This window comes from Neltuma alba, unplaced genomic scaffold (assembly GCF_004799145.2).
Source record: "Neltuma alba isolate B1F8T4 unplaced genomic scaffold, ASM479914v2 tig00012743_pilon, whole genome shotgun sequence".
Lineage (NCBI taxonomy): Eukaryota > Viridiplantae > Streptophyta > Magnoliopsida > Fabales > Fabaceae > Neltuma > Neltuma alba.
In genome coordinates this window covers 48,556-73,317 of record NW_021637159.1, presented here as the reverse complement: position 1 = coordinate 73,317, position 24,762 = coordinate 48,556, and the positions used below count along the sequence as shown (strand labels likewise).

The 24,762-nt window shown below is 34.7% G+C and overlaps 4 protein-coding genes across 5 annotated transcripts; 1 reads left to right on the top strand and 3 right to left on the bottom strand.

The window, feature by feature from the left end:
• Positions 1-1,048: 1,048 nt before the first annotated feature.
• Positions 1,049-4,155, top strand: LOC114730507 (probable folate-biopterin transporter 8, chloroplastic). Its single transcript, XM_028917590.1, is given in 3 exon segments — positions 1,049-1,746; positions 2,298-2,668; positions 2,671-4,155. Coding segments are annotated over 3 exon segments (1,632 nt in total). The 5' UTR covers positions 1,049-1,259; the 3' UTR covers positions 3,445-4,155.
• Positions 4,156-5,195: 1,040 nt separating this feature from the next.
• LOC114730546 (ribosomal RNA-processing protein 14-C) lies at positions 5,196-7,152 on the bottom strand. 2 transcript variants are annotated; one of them, XM_028917631.1, is made up of 2 exons: positions 6,976-7,152; positions 5,196-6,429 (listed from the first exon to the last, which is right to left on the bottom strand). In XM_028917631.1, the coding sequence occupies exon 2, from the start codon at positions 6,427-6,429 to the stop codon at positions 5,389-5,391; it is 1,041 nt and encodes a 346-aa protein (XP_028773464.1). In that variant the 5' UTR covers positions 6,976-7,152; the 3' UTR covers positions 5,196-5,388. The 2 variants fall into 2 exon arrangements, with proteins under 2 accessions (XP_028773464.1, XP_028773463.1); XM_028917630.1 differs by lacking the exon at positions 6,976-7,152 and having other exon boundaries at positions 5,196-6,435.
• A 629-nt stretch (positions 7,153-7,781) lies between these two features.
• Positions 7,782-9,872, bottom strand: LOC114730570 (pentatricopeptide repeat-containing protein At3g12770-like). The gene has a single exon (XM_028917664.1). It carries the CDS (start codon positions 9,827-9,829, stop codon positions 7,943-7,945), a length of 1,887 nt encoding a protein of 628 aa, XP_028773497.1. The 5' UTR covers positions 9,830-9,872; the 3' UTR covers positions 7,782-7,942.
• A 1,683-nt stretch (positions 9,873-11,555) lies between these two features.
• On the bottom strand, positions 11,556-13,196 carry LOC114730573 (myb-related protein 305). The gene is made up of 3 exons (XM_028917668.1): positions 12,923-13,196; positions 12,574-12,703; positions 11,556-12,436 (listed from the first exon to the last, which is right to left on the bottom strand). The coding sequence occupies exons 1-3, from the start codon at positions 13,086-13,088 to the stop codon at positions 11,956-11,958; spliced, it is 777 nt and encodes a 258-aa protein (XP_028773501.1). The 5' UTR covers positions 13,089-13,196; the 3' UTR covers positions 11,556-11,955.
• Between the last annotated feature and the right edge of the window lie 11,566 nt (positions 13,197-24,762).

Here is a 24,762-nt window from a genome sequence, read left to right as displayed (position 1 = left end):
CCAACTTTGCCAAAGTTTGTTGATGTGGGACAGTTTTTATGGGCCCCCAGTTTGTGTGGACAGTTGAACAATGCCAGAAAAAAAGGAGCGGCCTTGTAGGGGACAACTCAGACCTCATTGTGTGCGGATCGCTTTTGTTAACAATAATAACACAACGTAGATCTTAATTATAAATAGTATTTATAGATTATAAATAAAATCTTATAATTAAGACAAGATAGTATATGTAATACTACCATGAATTAATTTAATTACAACTCATTTCAGAGGTAGAGTTTTATATAATTATCCGATCCTTAATACAAGATTTTGTTTGACTTTTATTTTAATCTTAAATGTAAAATTTCAATCTACTTTGTCTCTTGTATATATGTATTTTTTTCAAGATAGTATTTCTAATAATAATAGTTCTAACTAATATATTTGATTGGCAAGCATATTTTAAGAAAGATAACACATATTTATTACAAATAACTAACTTAACTTATTTTTTTTTTTTTTTAAATTAGTCAATTAGTTTTTATATAGCATATACTATCTCCGATTCTTAATATAATTGTGCATATTAAATATTCAATCAAATAATAGTTCTAGTTAATACATATGATCAGTAAAATATTCTAAAAAAATAATACTTAATTATTATATATAATTAACGCAATAAATTTTTTTAATTTATTCAAATTAATTAATTAGTTTTTATATTTGTTTATTTACTTCTTTCCAAATTGAACGGGTAAAAACCAGAGAAGCAGACGAAGAAAGTCAGCGCCGCTGGAAAAGTGATGATACAAACCGTCCATTCGATTGGCAAATGGGGATGGCAAGTGGCCATCACGGGCGCTCTCTGTCTTTATTCTTTCGAATGATGGTTCCCTGAAACTGCTGACGGCTCTGCATTGTGTCGACCCCACCCGTCCCCATCTCCTCGGAACCAGGAGCGCGTTGCCGGCGCGTGGTTCTATAGAGGGCCCTCCTGGATCTCGCCAGGTTACCCCCACACTACATTACGCCAAACAAAGCGAGATCTCCCGTGCAGCCGCAAGAACTCTCTCCATCTCTCTACTCTCCTCCTGTACTGTACTCTTTTTCTATTTTTTAATTCTTAATCTCCCTAAAACCCACCATTACACTCTTCTAGATTCCTCCCTTCTTCCCTCCCCGACTTTGTATTCTCTCTTCCTCATTATGCAACTTCGCCTGGTGGGCAGCGTAGCTCAATATTTGACTCCGGATTCCTAAACGCTAATCACGAAGTCATGGTTTACGCTGCAATTTCTTGCGACAACCCTTTTCTGGGGGCTCTCCCTAAGCTCCATCTATCGCCCAAGAAGTCGAGTTTTTTATATTGCTCCAAGGCGCCTCTGCTTTGTTATCAGAACCGTCAAAATTCTATTGCCATAAACAAGCCCACTATCTTTATAAACCCAAATCAAGAGAATGTCAAGAAGGAAAAGAAACGCAACATGGTGTATGAAACAAAAGAGAAGAGGGGATTTCCTCAGGCTGGCAGCAGACAAATGTTGCTCTTGTGTGGGTTGGGATATTGGGTGCAGGGGTTTCGGTGCTTTCCGTGGCTAGCTCTCAACCTTCACATGGCCAACAATCTTAACTTGGACCCCTCTACATTGCAGCTTGTGCAGAACTCTGGTAATCTTCCCATGGTGGCCAAGCCCTTTTATGGAATCCTTTCTGATGCCATCTATATCGGCGGTGCTCGTAGGATACCTTATATTGCCATTGGAGGTAAGTTGTCATATCTTTATGCTGTGTCTTTTGCTTTCTTCTCTTTGGTTACCGCCAAGCTGAAACCGTCATTTTCTTGTGTATTTTGCTTTGCCTCAATACAATAAACGGCCAATGAGGAACTAACCTATTCATAAATAGCTTGAGATTAAGGGAAGGGATTCTCATGTTTTGATGATATTATTTTTGAATTTTCAATTTCTTATAAGTAGAGGAGCTACAATACGATTTGCGATAGAATGCAAACTATAGTTGATTTTTATCATCGTTTAATTCATTTTTCCTTTGTCTTCAGTGATATTCAACATGATTGACAATACTAACTCCAAATGCTAGAAGTCATGAGATTTGAATTGACGACTGAAGCATGCGCAGTTTTATACACGGAACATGAGGCATGAATTGATATTTAGTATATAACTTGGAAGAGTATGCTTATATCAGCTTTAAGTCCGTGTCCATTAAGTATAATGGTGTCCTGAATGAAACTTGTGTTATTAAATGGAATATACATCTTGATCCAGGATGCTTGCTTAGTTCAATCTTTTCAGTTCTTTTGCAGGTCCTGTCTTGGGGATCTCTGGCAATGATCCCTATTGCAAGGCAAGTACTTCCTAACTTAATTGCGTGTGTGCTTCTCAGCAATCTGGGAGCATCTATAACAGAAGTAGCGAAGGATGCTCTCGTGGCAGAGTATGGCCAGAAGCACAAAACTGGCGGCTTACAGTCATATGCGTTCATGGCTTTAGCTGCTGGTGGAATTCTAGGCAACCTGATTGGTGGTTACTTCTTGAAGGAAATGCAGCCCAGGACCATGTTTCTTATATTCTCAGGTTTACTCTCTCTTCAACTTGCAATTTCTTCCTCGACAAGAGAGAAATCTCTGGGCTTGCCACAAGTTTCAGGTCATACTTTTGCTAGAAATCAATCTTCGAAGATATCAGAAATCAGCTCTCTAATCTTGTCACAGCAATCAGCGAAGAAAGCGTTTCTGGCCCTCTTAAGTGGATTGTCGGATCTATTGCCATGGTTCCAATACTTTCAGGCTCTATCTTTTGTTATCAAACACAGCAGCTAAACCTTAATCCTTCAGTATTTGGGTTGTCTCGGGTGATTGGCCAGTTGATGCTTCTATCAGGGACTGTTCTCTATGACCGCCACTGGAAAAAAGTTCCAATGAGGAAACTGATAGGGATAGTGCAAATTTCATATGCTGCATCTCTACTGCTTGATCTGGTTCTGGTAAATCAGATAAATCTCAGACTGGGAATCCCCAATGAAGTGTTTGCCCTTTGCTTCTCTGGTTTTGCAGAAACTTTGGCACAATTTAAGCTCCTTCCTTTTTCAATGTTTTTCGCAAGCGTATGTCCACAGGGCTGTGAAGGTTCTCTCATGTCTTTCTTTGCATCGGCTGTATGCCTTTCATCAATAGTCAGTGGGTTTTTTGGCGTTGGATTGGCTTCTCTGCTTGGTATTACTTCTGGCAATTACTCAGGCTTGACCATGGGAATTCTGATACAATTCGTTGCAGCTCTAGTTCCTTTGAGATGGATTCATTCTGTACCTATGTCTCAACCTACTGTTGAGAAGGGAAGGAGAAGAGGTATGAATAGAAGAACTCGGAAACATAGAAGAGTTGGAAAAGTTGTTCTTGGTTCTATTTATGCCTATCGGCGTGAAAGAGAATCAGAGATATAGAGGTGAAAATAGGTCATGTTTGCATCTGCACTTGCTCTGATCATGGAGAGGTGAAAAGGAAATGAGTGCCCTTATATGTGCCTCTCTCTTTTGATCATCTAAAGATTATGCAGGAACTATGTGTTATCAATGGTTCCGACAGATAGGCCTCTGCAACAAAGGGAGGATATTTTCTCCATGCTGGACAGTTCTGATCTTTTTCCCAACACCTTTTCACCTGTGATTATTGAGCGGAGACTGGTCCTGACCACTTCCTTCAAAAATGTTCAGATTTCATCATTCGGCCTCGTGATTTTCTGCATGGCTCAGCAATCAACGGTCCATAATTGATGGCGTTTTCCATCAATTCGTTGAGGGATACCCAGAAATTTTGGTCTTATCCAGCAATTGGTATACAAGAATCTACGAACCTCTCTGGGAGCCGAGCTTTACTTCAAGGTAGTGGTGGCATCCAAAAACATAATTAAGAAAACCTCTGAACCTTTCACATTTGTTTAATTTCTGGATCCATTGAAAATTTCTGAGCAGGTTTGGTAGTTGGTGCATGCCTGTTGGTGGGATCGGCATTGTACATTTTGCAGTATTGAGAAAGAAAACGTGAGAGCTATGAAATTTCGAAATAGCAGAAAGATGCCCTTCTTATAAACTGGTTTCTCTCAGATTTTCCTATTGATGAATCCCATCAAAATCTTATAGGGTCCTTTGAAATAAGCACTTATGTCTGTGTGATTGCCGATCTTCTTCCTACCACTGCGATTATGCACAGCATAGCCAATTAAACTTCGTAGCCCCCGTTCCAGGTGTAGATATGCCTACCCCCCCCCCCCCCCCAAAAAAAAAAAAAAGGCGCGCGCACATATTCTCATTAAGTTTTAGTCTTACTTCAAAGGAGTCAGAATACTTCAAATAGATGGCTTCATCATGGTCCTGGCTCTGCAGATTAGAGAACAGCAAAATTTGGGGCTTTAAAAGCTTGAGGGTAACATCAACCAATCAAGAAACTACGTTCAAAAATTTCTGAGCCTGAAGCATTTGAAAAACCAGGGTTTAATTACTCTCATGATAATAAAAAAATAAAAATAAAAGAGAAATGAATACAACGAGAAGACGTGGGCTCATGCCTTTGTGCATAAGAAGGGTTGATTTCATAATGCAAACTCGTGCATTGGCCTCCGCTCGCTCTGCGTCACGAAGCTGCTCAGGATTTCAGCCACCAAAAGTCCACAATCTCGTCCTAAAGCAGTAGAGTTCAAGCAACAACGGTCTTTACTTTGAGTTAAGCAATGCTCCGAGCTTTCAAAGCAGATCTTTTCAGATTCTCTCTGTCTATGCGTCAGAAAATGAAATAAAAGAATGACTCATCGAGGAGAATGACTTTAAGTGAGATTAGGAAACGTTACCGTCTTGAAGTTCATCTTTAGAATATTAATAGTGATTAGTGTGCCCATCCTTTAACATACATAGCTTTTATTTTAATGGTGATTGGTAGCATCTGACTAAATTTGCGGTTTAATGTTTAAATTAATCAATCATATTTAGCTTTGATCCTTCATAATAAAGACACAATTACCTTTTGAGAATGATATATTTATCGTACCATTAATCTTTTCGCTTAACAAATCATACATTGAACTTTTCATTTCTTGCATTAAAAAAAAAAAAACACCCTTCTCATTTCTAATAACTAGCTTGTTCTAAGTGTCTAATGAGTAGATTTAGAAAGACCTAACAATGAACGAAGCAGAATGTTGTTTAATCCTTTTCATCTTCTTCCCCCCAAAATTTTGAATCTCCTTTTAACATTAATACTTAAAAGTTTCGGAATAACACACATAAATGAACAACGAAATTGATACTATTCAAGGCACAGGAAGCCATGAATATCAAGCAACAAGTAAACTTCATCCGGCAAAAATCAGCAACCACGACTTTCATAAAGCTTTGTTAACCAGAAACTTCATTGATGAAACCTTCCTTGCGACCTTCAAAACCAGGCCGCATCAGCTTTTTCTCCCGCTTTGCAATCCTCCGCATTTTCTTCTGATGAATCCTCTCACCTATATGTTCGGATCTTCTTTGTTGTTTCTCTGCTTTCATTTTCTCCCTGGTATCAATTCTCTCCTTCCATTTCTCTGAATTTTTCTGTTGCCTCTTCTTCTCTTTTTTTATGCTTTTCTCTAACAGTTTGGGATCATCATGAACCTTAATTCCTGCAGCCCTGTCCATCGCTGCTTTCCATGATTGCTTTTTTGCAATAACCTCACCTTTCTCGGGATCTTTCTTTGCTTCTTCTACTTTTTTTGCCTTTTCAAGTTCCTTATGTCTTGACATTTTTCTGTTTTTCTTCCCTTGCCTTTCGTCATTATCGAGTTTGACATGACCAAACCTGAGGTCTTTTGAAGCCTCCATAGCATCCCTCTTCCTTTTCTGCATTGAATCACCATGTTTAGGTTTACTTCCTTCATTCCCATCATCTTTCTTACGTTTCTTATTCTGAATCCCTCTCTTCGCATTCCTCTCGTCCCTTTTCTTTTCTCTATTGGAACTTCCACAGTTACGATTTGCCCGAAACTCTTCAATTTTGCGATGAAGCCTTTGTCGAAGTTCTTCGTATGTCACTGACCGATCATCATCTTCAAGACCTAATGTTAAATGATTCGCATCCGTTTGCTCATCATTGCTTTCATTCAATTTTTCTTTGTCCAAGCTTTGTTTAAGCAGGTCAAGCGTTGTTGCACTAGGCTTATCTGGGTCTAAACGTTCTCTTCGAGATTTCTTGATATTTTCCCTTGTCTCTTTCTTAGCTGCAGTTTTCTCAGCCTTACTCAGACCCTGAAACCACGGTTTCTCATCATTAATCGGTAGATAGAACTTGGCTGGTATAAGCTCAATTAACTTGTCAAAGAAGAGTCTGTGCTGCTGAATCATAGACTCCCAATCTTGAGCATTGGTCTCCTGCAAAGACTTTTGCGTTTTCTTCTTCATCTGCATGGAAATAATGTTCAGGGAAGGTTTGAGTGTAAATCAGAATGTGGTTCAACATTACTGGCATATTCTGAAGACAATATACCAGCAATCCCGAGTGGAAATTTAAAGGGTCTATATGAGCTAGAGAAGATGGGCTGTGAACTCAATGAAGTACTACTTAAAGGAAGAATGAGTGGAAATCAAAATGTTTCTTTCCCAAGACCTACAAAGCTTGAAATCCAGAATTGCTCGAATAGATTGTTTATCCAACCAGTGGCTTACAATGCCTAGCAACAATTAAAAAAAAATAAAAAGAAATAAAAAGACAGGAATTCATTAAGCAACGCCAAACTTTTCCACGTCCACTTCAGTGCTAATAAGTAAAACGTAGTGAGAAGTTATTTTTAACAAAAAAAAGGCCAAAGTTAACACTGAAGTTCAGAAGAAAAAAATTGAACACGGCACAGCCGTGAAGTTGAAAAGGGTACGGCAGAGCCCAAAAGAGAATCACCAGTAACCAGGTTCGATTTTTAAACAGAACAAAGTAAGGAGGAAAAAAAAAACCTGAAGTCGCGAAGCCGAATTGAAAGCTGCGATGAAGTTAACACCTGAAGTTGAAGACGAGAGAACGCTCTGCGGCGGGCTGCGAGTTTGCGACACTGACAGTGATGAAAAAAGGCGGCTCCCGCCGCCGCACAATCTTTAGGGTTTGGGATTCAGGGCAGAGCAAGGTTAACGAAGTTCAGTGGAGACTGCAGAGCATTCTTTTTTATCAGCTTGCCGCCTCGCCGTTCCAGAATCGTGCGCAGAATTTTTTTTTCCCCGAGAAAATTTCCCAAAAAAAAAATCTATAAAATTTTAAATTTTCAAATTAAAAATTATATAAAAATATATTATCATTTACTTAACAAATATAATCAATTGCTATTATAGTACGGCAAACAAGACTAATTCAAAATTTTAAAATTCAAAAAATATTTTTTCAAATTTTTTTTTTTTAGAGATTTTTCCAAAATTTTCCCACTTAAAGGAAAATCTATGTTCTATTAGAGTGTGTTTATATATGAAAAAAATGCCACTTAACTAATTTCTTAAAATTAAGATAAATTATTTAAAATCATACAATTATCTCTATTTTTAAAAATTTTTATTCTTAATATGTAGAAGCAACTTAGATTGTATGTCAATTATTAACATATGGATTTAAAATTAAAAATAATTAGCTAATTTCATATAGTTATATTTATTTTAAAAATTTCAAATATTATAAGTGGTATACTAAATTTATCATAAATAACACCTTAAGTTAATAAAATTTGGTATGATTACGTGAGAATATACTAAATGGCGCCGCTTTTGTCCATGTATAGCAACCTCAACTCAGTTTTCACTCAAAATAGTATCCATTCATCATAATTGATTTTAAATAATGTAATGTCAATAAAAAGTCAGTATTCTTGAGATGGCCAAGCATCCAAGCTACACCAGCGATATAAATACTCTTGCTCCCAAGACTGTCATCCCTCCAATATCAGGAGATCTCGGTGAGAATATCAATATCCAAACAACCATTTCCTTTCATTACTGATAAGAGGTCATCCAGAATTTCATAGATCAAACTTGAAGAAGGATGTGCTTTATCAGCAACATAAAATGAGCAAGTCTTACCGCTAATTGTTATCCAACTGCAACCTGGGACCTTTCTTAAACCTCTCTCTTTCATCATTGTTCTCATTTCAGCAACAACATCCCATCTTCTGTGAGAAGCATATAAATTTGACAGTGAGATATAATTTGATGGGTTTTCAGGTTCTAGCTCTAGCAGAAACCTATAAGCCAGGTCTCTAGTCACTGAATTCCCATGCATTATGGAAGAACTTAAAACAGCTCCCCAAACACTTGCACTGGGCTCTATGGGCATTTCTCTAATGAATTTCATGGCTTCATCAAGTTGACCTGATCGACCTAACATATCCACCACACAAGCACAAATCTCGGCTGTTGGTTTCATTCCATACTTAGTTATGAATGAGTCATAGATACTAAGGCCTTGGTCTACCAATCCTGACTTGCTACAAGCTGAAAGAACACCGACCAATGTTATCACATCTGGCTTGGCTCCTAGCTGAAGCATTTTATAATACATATTGACAGCATCCTCCCCCCTCCCATGTAATCCATATGCAGAGATCATTGAACTCCAGGAAATGGAGTCTTTGTAGAAAGCGCCATTGTCAAATACCCGTCGTGCATAACTCAAACTCCCACATTTAGAATACATATCAATCAACGCGTTACATAAGGAAACATCATGATTCAAATCCATTTTAATTGCAAAACCGTGAATTTGTTTCCCTCCGGTTAATCCAGCAAGCGAGCTACAAGCTGGAAGCACGCTCACTAGAGTTACCTTGTTGGGCTGAATCCCTCCTTCCACTTGCATTTCATGTAGAAGAGACGCTGCTTCTTCGGGTGCTCCATTTTGTACATAACTCTTGATCATTGCCGTCCACACGTATACGTTTCTGCACTTCATTCGGTCAAATACCCGTCTGCTGTAAGCGACTCTGTTACTTCTCGAGTACATATCTATTAAAGACGACCCCATATGAACATCTAAGTCCATCTTTAATTCCAGTTCATTCTTCACAAGAAAACCGTGAAGTTCCATCCCATAATCCCATCTCCCAGTATTGCTACCACACGCAGGCAGGACACTTGCAATTGTATAAGCATTAGGCTTAAACCCTTCATTTTGCATTCGCCGAAAATAATTCCATAAATCTAAATGGGACACACAATCCTCTGAGGCAGCACATCCTGCAATGATACCATTCCAAGAAGAAAGGTTCCTCTGAGCCATTTCATCGAACAGCTTCCTAGCTTCACCTAATTCCCCGCATTTGCAGTACATTGACATCAGAGAATTGGCTAAAACGACATCCGAGACAAACCCAATATTTACACTCTTGGCATGAATCAATTTCCCAGAAATCAAGTCCTCAGTCTCAGCGGAAATCTTGGAAAGTGTAGCAAGAGTATAGTCATCCGGCACAACATTAGTACGAATCATTTCGTGGAACAACGCAAAGGCTTCATCAAAGTCGTGATGCTTGGCATACCCATTAATCAACGAGTTCCAGAGATAGATACTCTTGAGAGAAATGGAGTCAAAGACGAGTCTTGAGCTGGATAAATTTCCGCATGTAAAGTATGCAGAAACGAGTCGAGTGTAAAGGAAAGCGTTTTGGCCAAAGCCCAGTGCTAAGATTTGAGCGTGCGATTGCTGTGCAAGTTTCAGGGAACGATGATGAATCGAGAGTTGAAGCAGATCAAGGAGATGCAGAGGCGAATGGAAGACAGTGGCAGAAGTGTAATAACGGGAAGTTGGGAAGGTAAACGTCCTATGGAGAAGCATAAGATCAGAATAGCCTTCGAGTTTGCTGTTCAGAGCAGAGAACACCGAACTGAAGCGCTTACCTATGGAGAATGCGCACTGTACTCAGATTTTTATGTTTCTTCGTTCATGAACTCGTGGTTGGGTGCAAAACGCCTGCTCTGATGGCGCACTTTCCATGTCATGCGCCCAAAAAATAACGTATGGATTGAATTATCCCAAAAAAAAAAGAGGGAGAAATTGATAAGCATATTTAAAAATTAACAGCTCTCAAGTCTCAACTGGGCTTGCTAAACGGACATCGTGGTAAATCGGCTTCTCAAAAATAGCCTTTTGTAACCAAACAAGGGTTGCTTTTTTTAGGGGACAAGGCAACCAAATATACGCTAAATATTTCGAGAATAATATAGAAATTTTGTAACAAAATTAAGTTTTTAAATGTTATACCATTAAATATACTTACGCATACAAACATATCAATAATAACTGAAACTTGATAGTGGGTGGCACTGTTACTAAGCAACTTGTAGTTGATAAAATTAAGTTGTTCTGAAACATTTTACAAAGAAAATCAATAATTGGAACATGCTAGATAAGGAAAATCAATACATAATGTGTTTTGAAATATATTTCCAAAGGTATAGGGCATGCATATCGAGACATGCACGTTAACGTTTTTAAGTATTATTCCTACTGCATAGATTGAAGGGGTATTAAGGACCTATTAGCAAACATATTTTTAGCGGGGGAAAAGATTACCTATCGGAGATCAAGGGGAAGGGAAAAGGGCAAAACAACGGATGCATAACACATGGAAGATAGACTGCTGATTTTTCACTATAGATCCTCTTTCTCAAATATATTTTTTAATAAGTCCTTGATCCCAGTTTTCCCTAGATTCAAGATTTTTTTCTATGATTGCATATTTGTCCCTATAGTATTGGATACGCTGGCTATCGGGTGAATAATTTAATAAATCTCCAGACAAATCATTTTACTTCCGATGAAATATGGGTAGCATCGAGCCTTACACACGACACTGCCTCAAACAAAAATTCAATGTAAATAAAGTTCTTGTTCACGTGAGATGAACTATAATCATTAATATTCTCTTTAATCAGAATAAACCTCTGAGTGTGGCCAAAAAAACAAAAGTGAACTCTTGAAGTACAGATACTAGCAGAATGTCAAAATCTGTGATATACTGCCATGTCGATGAGATAATTAAAAAAAAAATGATATCATGAAGATATGTGAGATCTAAAGAATCAAATTCCGTGTTCATAAATCTAAGCCAAATCCCAGAATGATTGATATGAATTACAAATGATAAATTAAAGAGCATGTTGTACTATGTGTGCCTTAAACAAACATAAAGGAATATCATGACAAAGATGTCTGAAAGAACTCAACATTTGAGTTGTTCCAGCACCAAAAGGAGGCTTTGTTTAAGGGATATTTTATTCACTAAGTGCGTACTTTATTTTAATTGCACAACTTTCCCGTTGCAATGATGCAATGAGTACTTCATTATTTCTGAGTGCTTTTTGGAATTTCAGTTTGCTTTTACAGCTTCTACCTCCACTTGGTTTCAGACTACTGCAAGAGATAAAGGCCAAAAGGGCCGTGAATCACTTGTAAGATTATGTAAAAGAAGCCTAGTCTTGTTCCTTTTTTCTTCATTTGTCTTCCAGTACCCTTTATGTTTTCCCAGAAGGTGGAAAGCTGCTGAACTTGATCTTGTACTATATCTAAAAACAATCAATAAAGCAATAAAGCAAAGTTCATTTCAGTTTAAAAGCAAAATCAATACACTTCACTGACAAATAACCTGCCTTGGGAGTACTATATGCTTCCTTAAGTTCACACCACAATACAATTAATCCAAACTCCAAAGCTCCTGGTTTTTGGAGCTTTCCCGTCCCATATTTAAACTTAGATATCATTTTCAAGTGTCTGCTACAAGTTCTCCATTAGAACTACCATTTTTGAAAAGAGTTAAAAATGTGGTCCAAGCTTGTAAAGTTGTCCACATATTGCACCTTATTTAGAGAACTTGAAAGTGAAACCCTCGTGAAACTTTATCACAGTTTTGTCCCTAGAATATGACTAAGCTAATCAGGAGAACTTAGGCAGACAATAAACTTCTAGCAGAAGGGGGCAACTAAATTGTGTAGATTGGCTTTGCTTGCTGCACTGAAATTTCCATGAAAATCATCCAAGTTCCACAGGCCATCCCAGAAAGTATCATCATTTGAAGGTTCTGATGCAGAGGCATTGCCATTGAGCATAGAGTAGAAGCAGCCTTGTTCTTCCATGGTGTTCTGGTACATTTCTTGCCTCCAAGGCATAGCCACTCTATGATCATTTTCCTCCAGGAGAGCCATAATCCCTTTGATGTCCAAGTTAAATTGCAGTTGTTGTTGCTGCTGCTGCTGCTGTTGTTGTTGCTGATGTTGCTGCATTTGCTGTTGTTGCTGCTGAAATTGTTGTCTCCTTATGAGGCGATTTTTTGCTTTTTCAGCAGAATCAGGAGAATTTTTTGCCTTCTTCTTGAAATGAGTCCTCCAGTAGTTTTTAATCTCATTGTCGGTTCTTCCTGGTAAACTTCTTGCAATTGTTGACCACCTGAAATTTTTTGAACCACCAATAGAAAGCTCAGTACAAGCTTGTACTTTAAAAAGTCCCTACACTTTAGAGGAATGACAAGGAAAATAAACAATCAAGCTGAAGAACTTAAGATGAAAATCAAACCAAAAACATACCTGTTTCCCCACCTAGCATGCAGCTCAAGAATGATACTCTCTTCCTGAGGTGTTATCTGACCCTTCTTGAGGTCAGGCCTCAAATAATTCACCCATCTCAATCTGCAGCTCTTCCCATTTCTTTTCAATCCTGTTTCAGGCAAAAAGATGGAATAAACATCATCATCATTATCTGTTCAGAAACCTTAATTCTTTTGGCATCCATGTAAATAACTCAGGTATAGCTACTTAAATCAGTAGAAAGCAAGTTTGGCTGCTCTGTAACCATAGTTAGTCTGCAACTTGTAATCATCAAAGGAATATGAAAAGATGAATAAAAGAAGAAGAGAGAGAGATTAAAGTGACGAACCTGCAAGCCTAGAGACAGAATTCCATCTGCCTTCACCATGAAGCCGAACATATTCAATAAGCAATCTGTCTTCTTCAGCAGTCCAGGGACCCTTCCTCCAACCTTCTTCCTCTATCATATTCATGCCCCAACCCATGTTGTTCCCAGCCATGCCTCCCCAATACATAGCTAACAAAAACTCTTGAAAAAGTTACAAACTTTTCTCTTTTTTCCCCCTTTTGAGATGCCAAAAATGGCTTTACAAAGTCGATAACTTTTGTTCAAAACTGTCTTCTTAATTCCTTGCACTGGTTTGGAGCTTGTGTGCTTGCTCCATATTTATAGTTGTAGCTAGCTATGCCTCCCACTTTATGTCATCTCTTTCCCGTCACTGTTTATGGTATGGAGGACTTTTTTTTACGAAAGAAATCTGAGATTTTTCTTTACAAATAAAGTGTGGTTTGTGCCGATATTTATATATAAAAATGAAATAATCGGATCATGTAAAGGATTCATCATATTTTTGAAGTATATAATAATCAGACAATCTGATTACATGATCTATGCAGTACACATACCATTAATTTAAAAATATCATATTTTCTTAATGCTGGAAAATTTTGAACAGGAGTCCAATTGATCTTAGAAAAGCATGCGTGTCAGTGTGTTGAAAGAGACCAACTTGTCCTTTTTATGTAGTCCCATTTATTAGCCAAAGAAATTCTTTTCCCATCATCACAAGAATGAAAGGAAAATTTTTATTTTGAAAGACAGTTTGGATTGTATAAAAATAGTATAAATTTCATCTGAAACGCATATTTTTAGTTACAGAAAACACATAATTAATATCCCTCACTATACATAATAAACTATATTATTTATAAATTAACTAGACTAGCACAAGTCAAGTCTAATTCTACACTACTACCTTTGATCCTAATTATAAGACTTTATTTGTAATCTCGTTTGTAAACTAAAAGCGATATTTTATAATTAGCACCAGAGTTAGCATTGATTATGAGTATATATATGTACTCTATATTCCGGCAAAAAAATAAAAAAAAAATATCTATACTCTATCCGATTCTTTATATAAGTTAGGTTCTAGAAGAAATCTGTGATATTTGTATGTCTACCTGTGCATCAGTGTTTGAGATATTTACTACTCTTCCTATTTTTAATATAAGACATATTTAACTAATTTAATTAAATTAAGAAAATTAAGTAAGTTACTTAATTATAAAAAATGTGACATGTTTTTTTAAAAACACCATAATCATCTTCTTTAATATCACCCATCTTTCTTACTTAATTATGGTTAAGAGAGTATCACTATGAATAATTTAAAAAATTAATAAATATGATAAATGGGTTTATTTGTTTAAGAAATACATGAAGGACTAAAAACAATTCGCTAATTAAGTTCTATATTAAGGACTAGAAAAAATATATTTGTTTAAGAAATACATTTATTGCAAATTTGCAAAGTAAACTGGAAAATTGCAAACTAACTTAACTTTCAGATCATCATGAGATAATTAACTTTACTTAATTATGATGAGATAATTCTTATTAAGATGATAAACTGTCTCGTCTTAATAAAAAGAACCTAAGTTCAAATCCAAAAAACGTATTTATTGAAAGTACTCTGATCAAGAGATTAATCTCAAATCTCAATTGTCAAGTTGAAAACCACTTGGAGAGACTCTGAGCTTAAAAAAATGTTATAGTAATGCTCAATTTTGAAGAGGTATGCATCAATACAAGACAAAAAAAGGAAGAGAGATGGAGGGGGTGAGGGACACGTGTGAGGGAGGGCTGCTGAATCCGGACAGGCGGACACAGCCCAAAAGGAAAAACTTGAATGACGAGGCACGTTTGATAAAATTAAATACTAGGAAATGAATGGGTGGGCTTTTTTATAAAACTTTGAAAATTACAACCTGCCCAATGGGCTTTCACCACCTGTGCCCTGTGCCCTTTCCTTGTTTCTCCCGATCCGCCTTGTGGCCGTGGATGCCATTTTGGGGAATTGGGTGTATTAAATATTCATGTTCTCCATGGCGTCTAACGCCACGTCGGGGACAGGTGTCCTCTTCTGATGTATTTTTGGAAAGATTGTGCTTCTCCAACCGCCGGAGGCATGAATCTTCCGTGTTTTCATGGGCAACCCATCCCCTGATCTCAAATTGTTTCTGACCCGTTTATATATTGAAAATAAACTGAAACACTACCATATAACTTTAAACATGTGTTGAAATTGCAAAGCGTAATGCACAAGCTGACAACCTACTGATAACGTTTTTATGGTCAAATTTACATATTTATTAGTACTTTTTTCGATTTAAAAGACATTTTTTAATCTATTTGAAAAACCCAAAAAAAAACCAAACTGTTACTAATGCCAATTATATATTATGGTATCCGAAAAATAGAAACAAAACGTAAGTATTGAGTTGACGGCAACTCCTTTGTATACTTTTAATTTAGAAATGATTTATGAAGTGAAAACATTAATTCCAACCATCTAGAACTAAATAAGGACATATTCCTCTATATATTTATAGAAAGAGATGATTTTTTGTTTCCTTATTGATAAGTCGTATCATTAAATTATTATGCACATACATTGATTCTTCATTTATTATAATATATATGTTTTGAAATATATATATATTAAATAAGAGTAAAGCAGAAAAGTTGTAATATTTTAAGACAAAATTAATGCAATTTAAAATTTGTTTTAATATATGTAAAACACTAAAACATGCTGAAATTGCCAAATAAATAAAGCCATACGGGTGGATAATAAGATAAAAATGAGAAAATAGCCAGCACTAAAACTCAAAACTCAAAACTCAATGCCTAATAATGGGTAAAGGAAAATTTGTATGCTTATACTTTCGAAAATTGGTTAAATTTAATTAATTCGTTTAAAATGGGAGGTACCGAATGGGTGCAGGTACGTAGCTGTTTTTGAAAGACAAAACATTGGTCTGATTTTGAGACTCCCTCAGGAGTCGCGTCCTATTCGTTTTATCAAGCTTTTGCTTGCTTTTTCATTGTAAAAAAATTAATTAATTCGTTAATTAAGAAGCTTCCTTTTTTTTGTTAACTTCTCTGATCTTATCATTAAGAAGCTTCTTTCAATTTAACATGAGTGGGTTTCTTGATACGTGAGTGGTGATGGTACATAATTTTTTCGAAAATTCATAACCCAGGAAAAAAAATATATATAACCGGTGTCATTATTTAATTCACTGGCCATTATATTTAATTTAAGACAAAAATAATAATCACAAGCAGTACATCACTTGTTTGCTCTAATAAAATTATTAACCCTCTGATTGCTTTGTCCACTTTATGGTTAATTAGATATTGAAGTAAGATTACAGTGGAAACTACCAGAAACGAAAAATCCATGTCTAGTACGGAGAGATCATCACAAACAATAAAGTGAAAACCCTAATATTTATACACATACTTGTATTACTTAAACACTCTGTTTAACAGCTAAGCACATTTGGGCAGTCATCAAAAAAATTTTCAAATTAAATAATTAAAAAAATAAGTGGGTGATGATCGAGAGAGATTCACGTTTGGTTCCTTGTGATGTTAACAGATTCTACCTCGCTATATAATATTTTCCTTATGCCGGGTGTGTTCCTTTTGATGAGTGGCTTTTCAGTATAGATTAGGATCAAGGTTTCGGGATTTCTTTGTGGGGGACCCACTGGAGTATTTAATTTCAAATGTGCAATTAATAATTAGTTGGCTTTCGGCTTAATTAAATCGGATATAGGCCTGTGAGGTGTGAGGGTTTCTAGAAAACCAGCCATTAGCTAATTGATTCATAATTAATCTGACCCTCTCGCCTGTTTAATTGGGAACCTGCTTTAGTTAACTCCTAGAAGCATCTCAAAATTTTTGAGATCATCAGCCCTTAAGAGATGACTTCATTGACTAGGTCATAAGGCTCAACACCAAATTTTTTATAAGATTTAATTCCGTGACTAACGATTTATGATCATCACTCCCATTATTTAGTATTTTGTTTTTTTTAATTAATTAACACTGACATGAAATTGAAAAAATGGATACCGGATGACAACTTTTCACATGCTATGAATGAATAGCACAATTCATTAATTCCAAATACTATACGATGTAAATATGTTTTAAAAAAATATTACTGTTTGCATAAAACCATTTTTTTAAAGTATTTTTGAACAATGCCAAACTCTCCTTAAATCTTTTATATATATATTTTAAGTTAATATTATTAGTCTCTTTAAAATTTGACTTTATTTTGATTTTGATTGTTGAGATTTGAAATAATAGTTATGGTCCCCAAAACCTCAAGCATACCAAAATGAAATCAATTTCAGAGATCAAAACTAAATGATGTCAAATTTCAAGAATCAAAACTAAAACAAGGTTGGATTTTAGAGTTAAAGATTTTTTTTAAAAAATCCTTTTCTGAATGCCTTTTGGACTTCTGCTATATGCTTTGCTTGTGAATTTCTCTTCAAGAAGCAATGCTGAATAATCTATCTCATAATCTGGGTTTGATACACAGGATTTGGGACCCATACGTACTAGGTTTATTCAAGTGCATTATTAATTTATCATGGACGAAGATTTTGAAATCCATCACTTAATTGCAACTTGCAAAAAGCCTTTAATCCTTGGCTGTTAGCACTTTTCATGAACTTCCCTTTTTCCCTGTGTAATTTTCACTATCTTATAGTGATCTATTCAAAATATCTACTTTCCGGCTCTTAAATATAAAAGTTAATTAAAATATATACTCTAATTTTAAACAGACTCCAATTAACTTTATCTTCCAAATTCATAAATATTTTCTAAAAGATTCTTACTAATTATATATATTAAAAAAGATCTTCATGTTGGGTAGTTTTCACAATAAACAGTTAAAAGAGTATTATAAGAAAAATAACAAATATTTTTTTAGAAACAATTAACTCGGCTAATTTCCATGATTCTCGTAAATTAGTTATCAGTAATTCATGCATTTAGAATCGCATGATATATATATATATATATATATATTATATATCATCCCAAACTTACAACTATATAATATTATAATTAAATCACATATTAGCCGTATTATAGTGAAAAAATACTACAAGACTAATCAATATTGAGTTTAATAGAAAAGACTAATTTTTCACAATTTGTCAAATCAAGATTTCAATCTCATGAGAGATATGCCTGCATTTAATATTTAACAGTACAGACTTTTAAAAAAAAAACAGAGAGGATATATATACTTAATGAAAAAAAGACAAGAAGTTACACTTAAATTTTATGTTCGATAAATAGTGGCCCAAGTTTTAAAATATTGTCTAATATATCAGTGACTTATAACTGTACCAAAGATGAGGTTGTCCATGGAAAGCAAACATATATATGAAGAGGATGGTATGATTGCGAGTGCAAATGGCAAGGATATATGATCACTTCGTCAATTAACGTTCTTTGAAATTTCCAATCAGCTGCTAATTTATTGGTCTAAATGGACATTAAATATGTCACAGTAAAATATTATTAAGAGATAAAATATTTTAATTCATCAGAGCCATCCAGTCCATTGTTAACTAGCCAGAATATATATTATCATGGCCTGCGGGGACTTGTCATGCAAGTTGCAAATTGTGCTGCATGTTGTTCCTTAAGTGATAAACTTGAATTTGACAAATTTGGAAAGATAGAATGCAATTTAAACCCTGAAAGCATCACGTCTAACCAAAAATAACATTATGTTATCTTTTTTCATTTCATCTTTTAGCTGTTTGCAATATGTGTGCCCACTAATTAATTAATTAATTAAAGCGCACCAAAATATATCTTGTCCTTTTTACCAATACCTTAATGTTACATATCAAATCACTTAAATTTATATATCTCTTAACTTTAGAGTGTTAAGCTAGCTAGCTATCTGTGCTGTAAATTATAATATTGTATATACGCAGAGATCCTGAATTAAGCACCGTTAATTATTTATGTTATCAAAATATAATAAAAGATATAATATGTACATATATAAATGATAAAATCAATAAGGCAATCCACCAATACACCCTTTATTCCCGGTTCTCGTTTCTTTACATTCTTGGCCAGAAAGAAAAGTTATTTTATATATTCAGGTTATATATGCCTTCTATCATTTTCGGTTTTTTACAGATTCCAATATTCTACATCACTGTAATTTTTTTTATTTTGGTAGTATGTAAAATTTTTATCAAAATTAATTTTATACAATGAAACTGTGATTTTATTTACAACATACATGATCACAAAAAAAGACTAATTAATTAACTTAATATAGTTCATATTTGTATTAGAATTCACACATGACAATAATTGTTTTTCTTTAATCTTTTCTTGTAATAGTTGGAATATAGTATTACTTCCGATCCTAATTATAAGACCTCATTTATAGTCTATAAACAAAGTCTTATAATTAAGACCGAAGGTAGTATAAAATAACAAACATGTAAATTGGTTCAATTGGTAATAGTTGGAACATCAAGTTATTTAGTTCAGTAAATATTTTTATAAGCACCCTGTAAATTTGAAAACATGTCGTGTCCTTACCCCGTTGATGAGATCTAACTTACTTATTTTTTTTTGTTAAAAAAAAAAAACTAACACATACTTCATTATGATACCTTTGTATAACTGTTACGTGCATGTAACCTGGTGAATTATTTCTTGACAGATAAATAAATCAAAATAAAATGTGGAATTAACGGCCGTAAATTGATTAAATTAGCTTTTTCGGGGAGTTTTACTTTAAGCAATATTTAATCCCATCGTGAATATATGGCCTATGTGAATCAAAGGAAATGCTGATGATGTAATGATGCCTATGTGCCTTTATATGAGTTTATCTGAAAGTTGAGTCCGATCAGAGATCCGCAACAAAATAAATAATTCGCAAATTTAAAATAAATAAATAAATATCTGCGGTGGTTAAAACCCCCGGATGGATGATATTTTTATCTCTGTGTAGCATTGAAATATGTTTATGTAATGTACTTTATTTATACAGTTTTTTTTATAAATTTACCATTTAGAAAACTAAATTAATCTAAATCATTTTCACACATAGGCCATATATTCACAAATATTTATAATTTTGGTTTTTAGATGTGATTTTGAGAATAAGTGATCCGGACGGACATATGCTTTTTCATTCTTATTATTCCTAAAACTTATTGATCTAAATAGTTTTAACTTTTAAGAATGCAAAGTTTACAGAAACAAGAGCAAATATCTCCCATACATATTTCGCTTTTATATCTCTTTCTCATTTATCTTCCTTAATCCATTAAATATCAGCACTTTCAAAATATCTTCGCGGTTACAATATACAAGCTTCGATACTTACTTGGAGGCCAATCATAAACAAAACAGGGTTAAAAAATTCAGCTGCATCTTTAATTAATTAGATGATTGAAATTAGCATTGTAATGAACTATTCACTGGTTGGGTATGACATGTTCCTTGACGTAATGGTACATCCATTACAATTATTTTTTAGATTAAAGCATCCATTATAACCTAACATTACACAAATCAAACAAAAGGAGCGCCCCCATCTTCCTTAATTTTTTTGTAAAATCCACATAAATATGTTGTACTTCTCTTTCAAAAGTTAGAGAAAAAATCTTATACAGGACTGGTATTAAAGTTGCTTTTACAAAAAAAACAAAAAAAAAAACAGAGAGAGAGAAGGGCTATAATGCCTCTAGGAAAATGAGCTCCATTTAAAATTTTTAACATCTTTTAAATTGATCGGGCCAATGACACTGAGTGTTTTTCTTAATTAATTCTTGTTTAAGCATGAATTTGTGAGTTCAAATTCTCTACATAAAAATTATAATGTGTGCAAGAGTTATATCATAAAAAAATCCATTAAATTGATTCTCTTTAAAATAAAGTAAACTACCACCGGAATTGAATCTGGCAGAATGGATTAATTACTCATATTATAATGAACCAAAGTGTGAATAACTATTAGAAAAAATATTCGCATTTAATGTCTGATAGTGTGTTGAAAACTAGCTACTAGCATATAGTGTATTTTTTATAACAATTTTTTTTCAACTGACATACAAAATCCAAACATTTGATGTTGTTTTAAAAGAACTGAGCCTCATTTCACTTTACTCAACTACTGTTGGTAGTTCTTTTCAATTGTAAATGCATATGATTCCATAACTATGGACAAAACCTTAATCTTTTAATTTAAGATCAATTGAGAAGTATAGGAATGGAAAGAGCATGCATGCCACTGCCACTTTACCAAAAGTGTATGGTGAGTCGTAAAGGCGCGCAATTGCACGTGTGGGTGACCTCAACAAAAGGCAACATGGACCAATGGATAGCGGCGAAATTGAGTAGAATTAGGTATGCAAACACAAGCACCAACATTAATTCTTCGACCTAGTTAGTGACCTCATAGTTGTATTGCAGAAAAATAAAAAAAATATCATTCTGTGGCATGAGGGGTTGCTGCTACTAGCTATACATGTCTGACTTAAACTGAGATGTTGATCAATTGCTTTGACCATAGCAGTCAAAGCAGGTGAAAAGTTGTAAAATAATGACTCTTCACATCACAACTATGGCTAAGCAATTTGCAGAATGTAACACATCCATCCATTAAATTAAACTATGTGTGATTCATAATTTTGTTTGACCATACCTACTGTCACTTTTGTGCTCCACAAAGCTCTCAGAACAGTGGCCTCTTCTGATTCACCGATCATTCTTCTTCTTTGCTTACCTAAGTTTGATTCCTCTCCCTCATTTTTGATTCATCAGTTCATTCACTTTTGAAGGCGAAGCATGTGTCTGGTTTTGATATAATTTCTGACATATCATTATCCATATATTCGAATGCAATATAACGTGCTTATAAGCATGCCAGGGAGGGAAAAAACACACTGGCCAAGCGATGCTGTTAGGGATAGTGGCAGATTCTAACGCTTAATGAGACCTTCTTAATTACTGTGTCTTTCAGCCAGGTCACTGACGCATGTTTAATTTGGTCTCCACGTACTCTCCACTCTGCCTATGTTATTACGTTTAGGAGATTTACGCGCATATATTTACAGTCTTATCGTGATGATCGCGTCGTAATAACTCGAACTTGATTACTTGCATCAAATTCCATGATTTATGGTACTCAGATTACGTTTGGTAGGAAGCATTGAAAATAAGGGATTGAGATTGCAATTACAATTGAGAAAATCTATTAAAAGAATGTTTAGTATAAAATATTACTTGTTATATAGGATTAGCCAAATCTTTGTATGTGGAATTGGAGAATACCATGAAGAGAAGTAGTATTCCCCAATCCCACCTCTATGGGTTTGCCTAATCCTATATAATAAGCAATTACTCATGCTAAATACTATTTTAATGATTTTTTTCAATTACAATCACAATCCTAATCCCTCGATTTCAATGTTTTGTACCAAACCGGACCTCAGTGTTATTCTTGGATATGTTTTCCATCCTCATGAAACGTATACTCTTTTGATCGTGATTAAAAGATTATTAACAGATCCTATTACAAGTCCCACATCGAGGATTACAAATGCAAGCAGGTTTATAAACCGAGAGGCTCTTCAACCCCCGTCGTGCGAGTCGTTTGGTACTAGTCGGACTTCTTGGATCAACTTTTGTAATGGAAATGTTTTCATTGAGAAGTGGAGAGGGCTATCCATGGAGGGTTGAATGGGCCTCACAGGTGGTGTAATGTGATTTATAAGTTATGAGATTGTCCCCCCTGGTAAGCCAACGAAGCTGGGACGAGAGAACATCCCCGCTGGACATCATGAGAATATGCAAACCGTATACAGAAACATATTTTCTTGCTAAAACCCACAGTTGCAAGTCCATCTGTCACCTTTAAAGTTGTATACGTATGGCTGCCAATAGGTCTACGAATACAGCTTTGTTTCCTTTTTCTTAGGATAAAATGGCTACTACCGTCCTTAAAGCACACAAATAATGCACAGGTTGTCTCCACTACTGCCCTTTAATTTCCATCCAACTACCGTTGCACTTTAATTTTTCATCTAACTACCGCCCATTTCACTTTATTTATAACTCTAGTCAACAAAGATTAGTCCAATTAGTAAGGACTTTACTTATAACCCATAAGGTTATCTTTTTTTTTTTTAATCCAGAATATCCTCCCACCCGAATGGTAAGAGATTAATCTTTTAGGGTACTGTCAGGCGTCGAAACAGGACCCCTCGTAACAATATTTTTTTCATACATACCACCTTAAGGATCGAATCTAGGACATGATAAGGTTATCAGCTATAAATTTAAGAGTCTTGTACAATCTGTAAATAAGTCTTTTTAAAACTTAAAAGCATGTCCTAATTTTAAGAAACTTCCAGGCCCAACACATTTAAGCCTTTTCTTTTTAAAAAGTGATATGAACTGTTGGACATAATTTTAATTTGATTCTTTATGTTTTAACAATAATTTTACAAAATATTACGGATTTGACAGTCCAAACCTGCAGTAAACATGAAGAGTGTAGTGGATAGAGAGCCATCCACAAGATATCGGAGTATCATAACCTATCACTGGCGGTCAACGTTTAGTCCACGATATAACTAGTGCTCATATATGACTACGAAAATAATGGGCGATCATCAAATCAAAAATTTTCTGGAACGGAAACATGTCCAAACACATGATTAAGTACACACACACACACATCACCATGAAGATGGGAACGTACAATATGTCATATCGATGAGAGAGAGAATTAATATAATGATGAGTTTTATTTTTCCAAACACTAGGTTAATGAATCTAGCTAGTAGCCAGCCGCACATTTTACTCACATCGACATCAACAACTTTAGAGCACACATATATGTATATATATTGTGGAAACCAAACTCATTGTCGTTAGTTTAATCCTCATTCATCTTTTTGGCTGTTTGGCACTACCGACCAGTTCAACTAATACATTATTTTTACACAATCATCATATCATCGCTTATAAAGGATGTCGCTTATGATCATATTGTTATGTTCCTTAATATAAGACCTAATTAGTTAATTTGAATAAATTAAGATGTTAGTTAAATTAGTTAATATGACATGTTTTTTTTCAAAACACCCTAAACATCTTCTTTTATTTTTTTTCTTCTCTATCTTACTTGATTATTACTAAGAGAATGCCAATATGATTAATTTGAAAAAAAAAATTGATAAACATGTGAAAATAGGTCTTATATATAGGATCAACATTAACTCTCTAATTAGCTATTATATTAAGTATCGGAGGAGTAATTTATTAGCAACTTTAGAATTCTTTTTCCTTATTCATGGGTATCATCGATCGCATTCTTTGAATGCCAACCTAATTTAATTTTGCTGGGGATAATGAAAACTGGTGTTTTTGGCTTTTCATGTATATTTTTCAAGAGTAATGCTTGTTTTGATATTCCTTTATTTTCTGTGTGAACAAAATTGAAATGAAAGAGAACGTAACGGTGATAAGGGAATTCAAAAGATATTCAAAATTGAGCATATTGAACAAAATCAAGAATGATCTGGATAACACTGAGGATAGAATTGATGGTGAGAGGAAATTCAAAGGAAGTAATGAAGGTTTAGTGTGACCAGGATATAATGGGTTAAATGCACGATACATGACACTCTAATGGATCATTCAAAGCAAACTTTTTGACTGGATTAACGAGAAGAAGAAAAAAAGATAAGGTTTAGTCAACCAGTCAACCAGCTTTTTCATAATTTGTTGATTGAATTTGTTTATATTTTTCTAAACAC

Coding starts and splice junctions, on each gene's coding strand:
- LOC114730546 (XM_028917630.1), bottom strand. CDS start 6,435: ATGCAGATGAAGAAGAAAACGCAAAAGTCTTTGCAGGAGACCAATGCT.
- LOC114730570 (XM_028917664.1), bottom strand. CDS start 9,829: ATGCTTCTCCATAGGACGTTTACCTTCCCAACTTCCCGTTATTACACT.
- LOC114730573 (XM_028917668.1), bottom strand. CDS start 13,088: ATGTATTGGGGAGGCATGGCTGGGAACAACATGGGTTGGGGCATGAAT. Junction 12,704..12,922: donor TTCTGTCTCTAGGCTTGCAG/GTTCGTCACTTT, acceptor TGCCTGAAACAG/GATTGAAAAGAAATGGGAAG. Junction 12,437..12,573: donor CATGCTAGGTGGGGAAACAG/GTATGTTTTTGG, acceptor AAAAAATTTCAG/GTGGTCAACAATTGCAAGAA.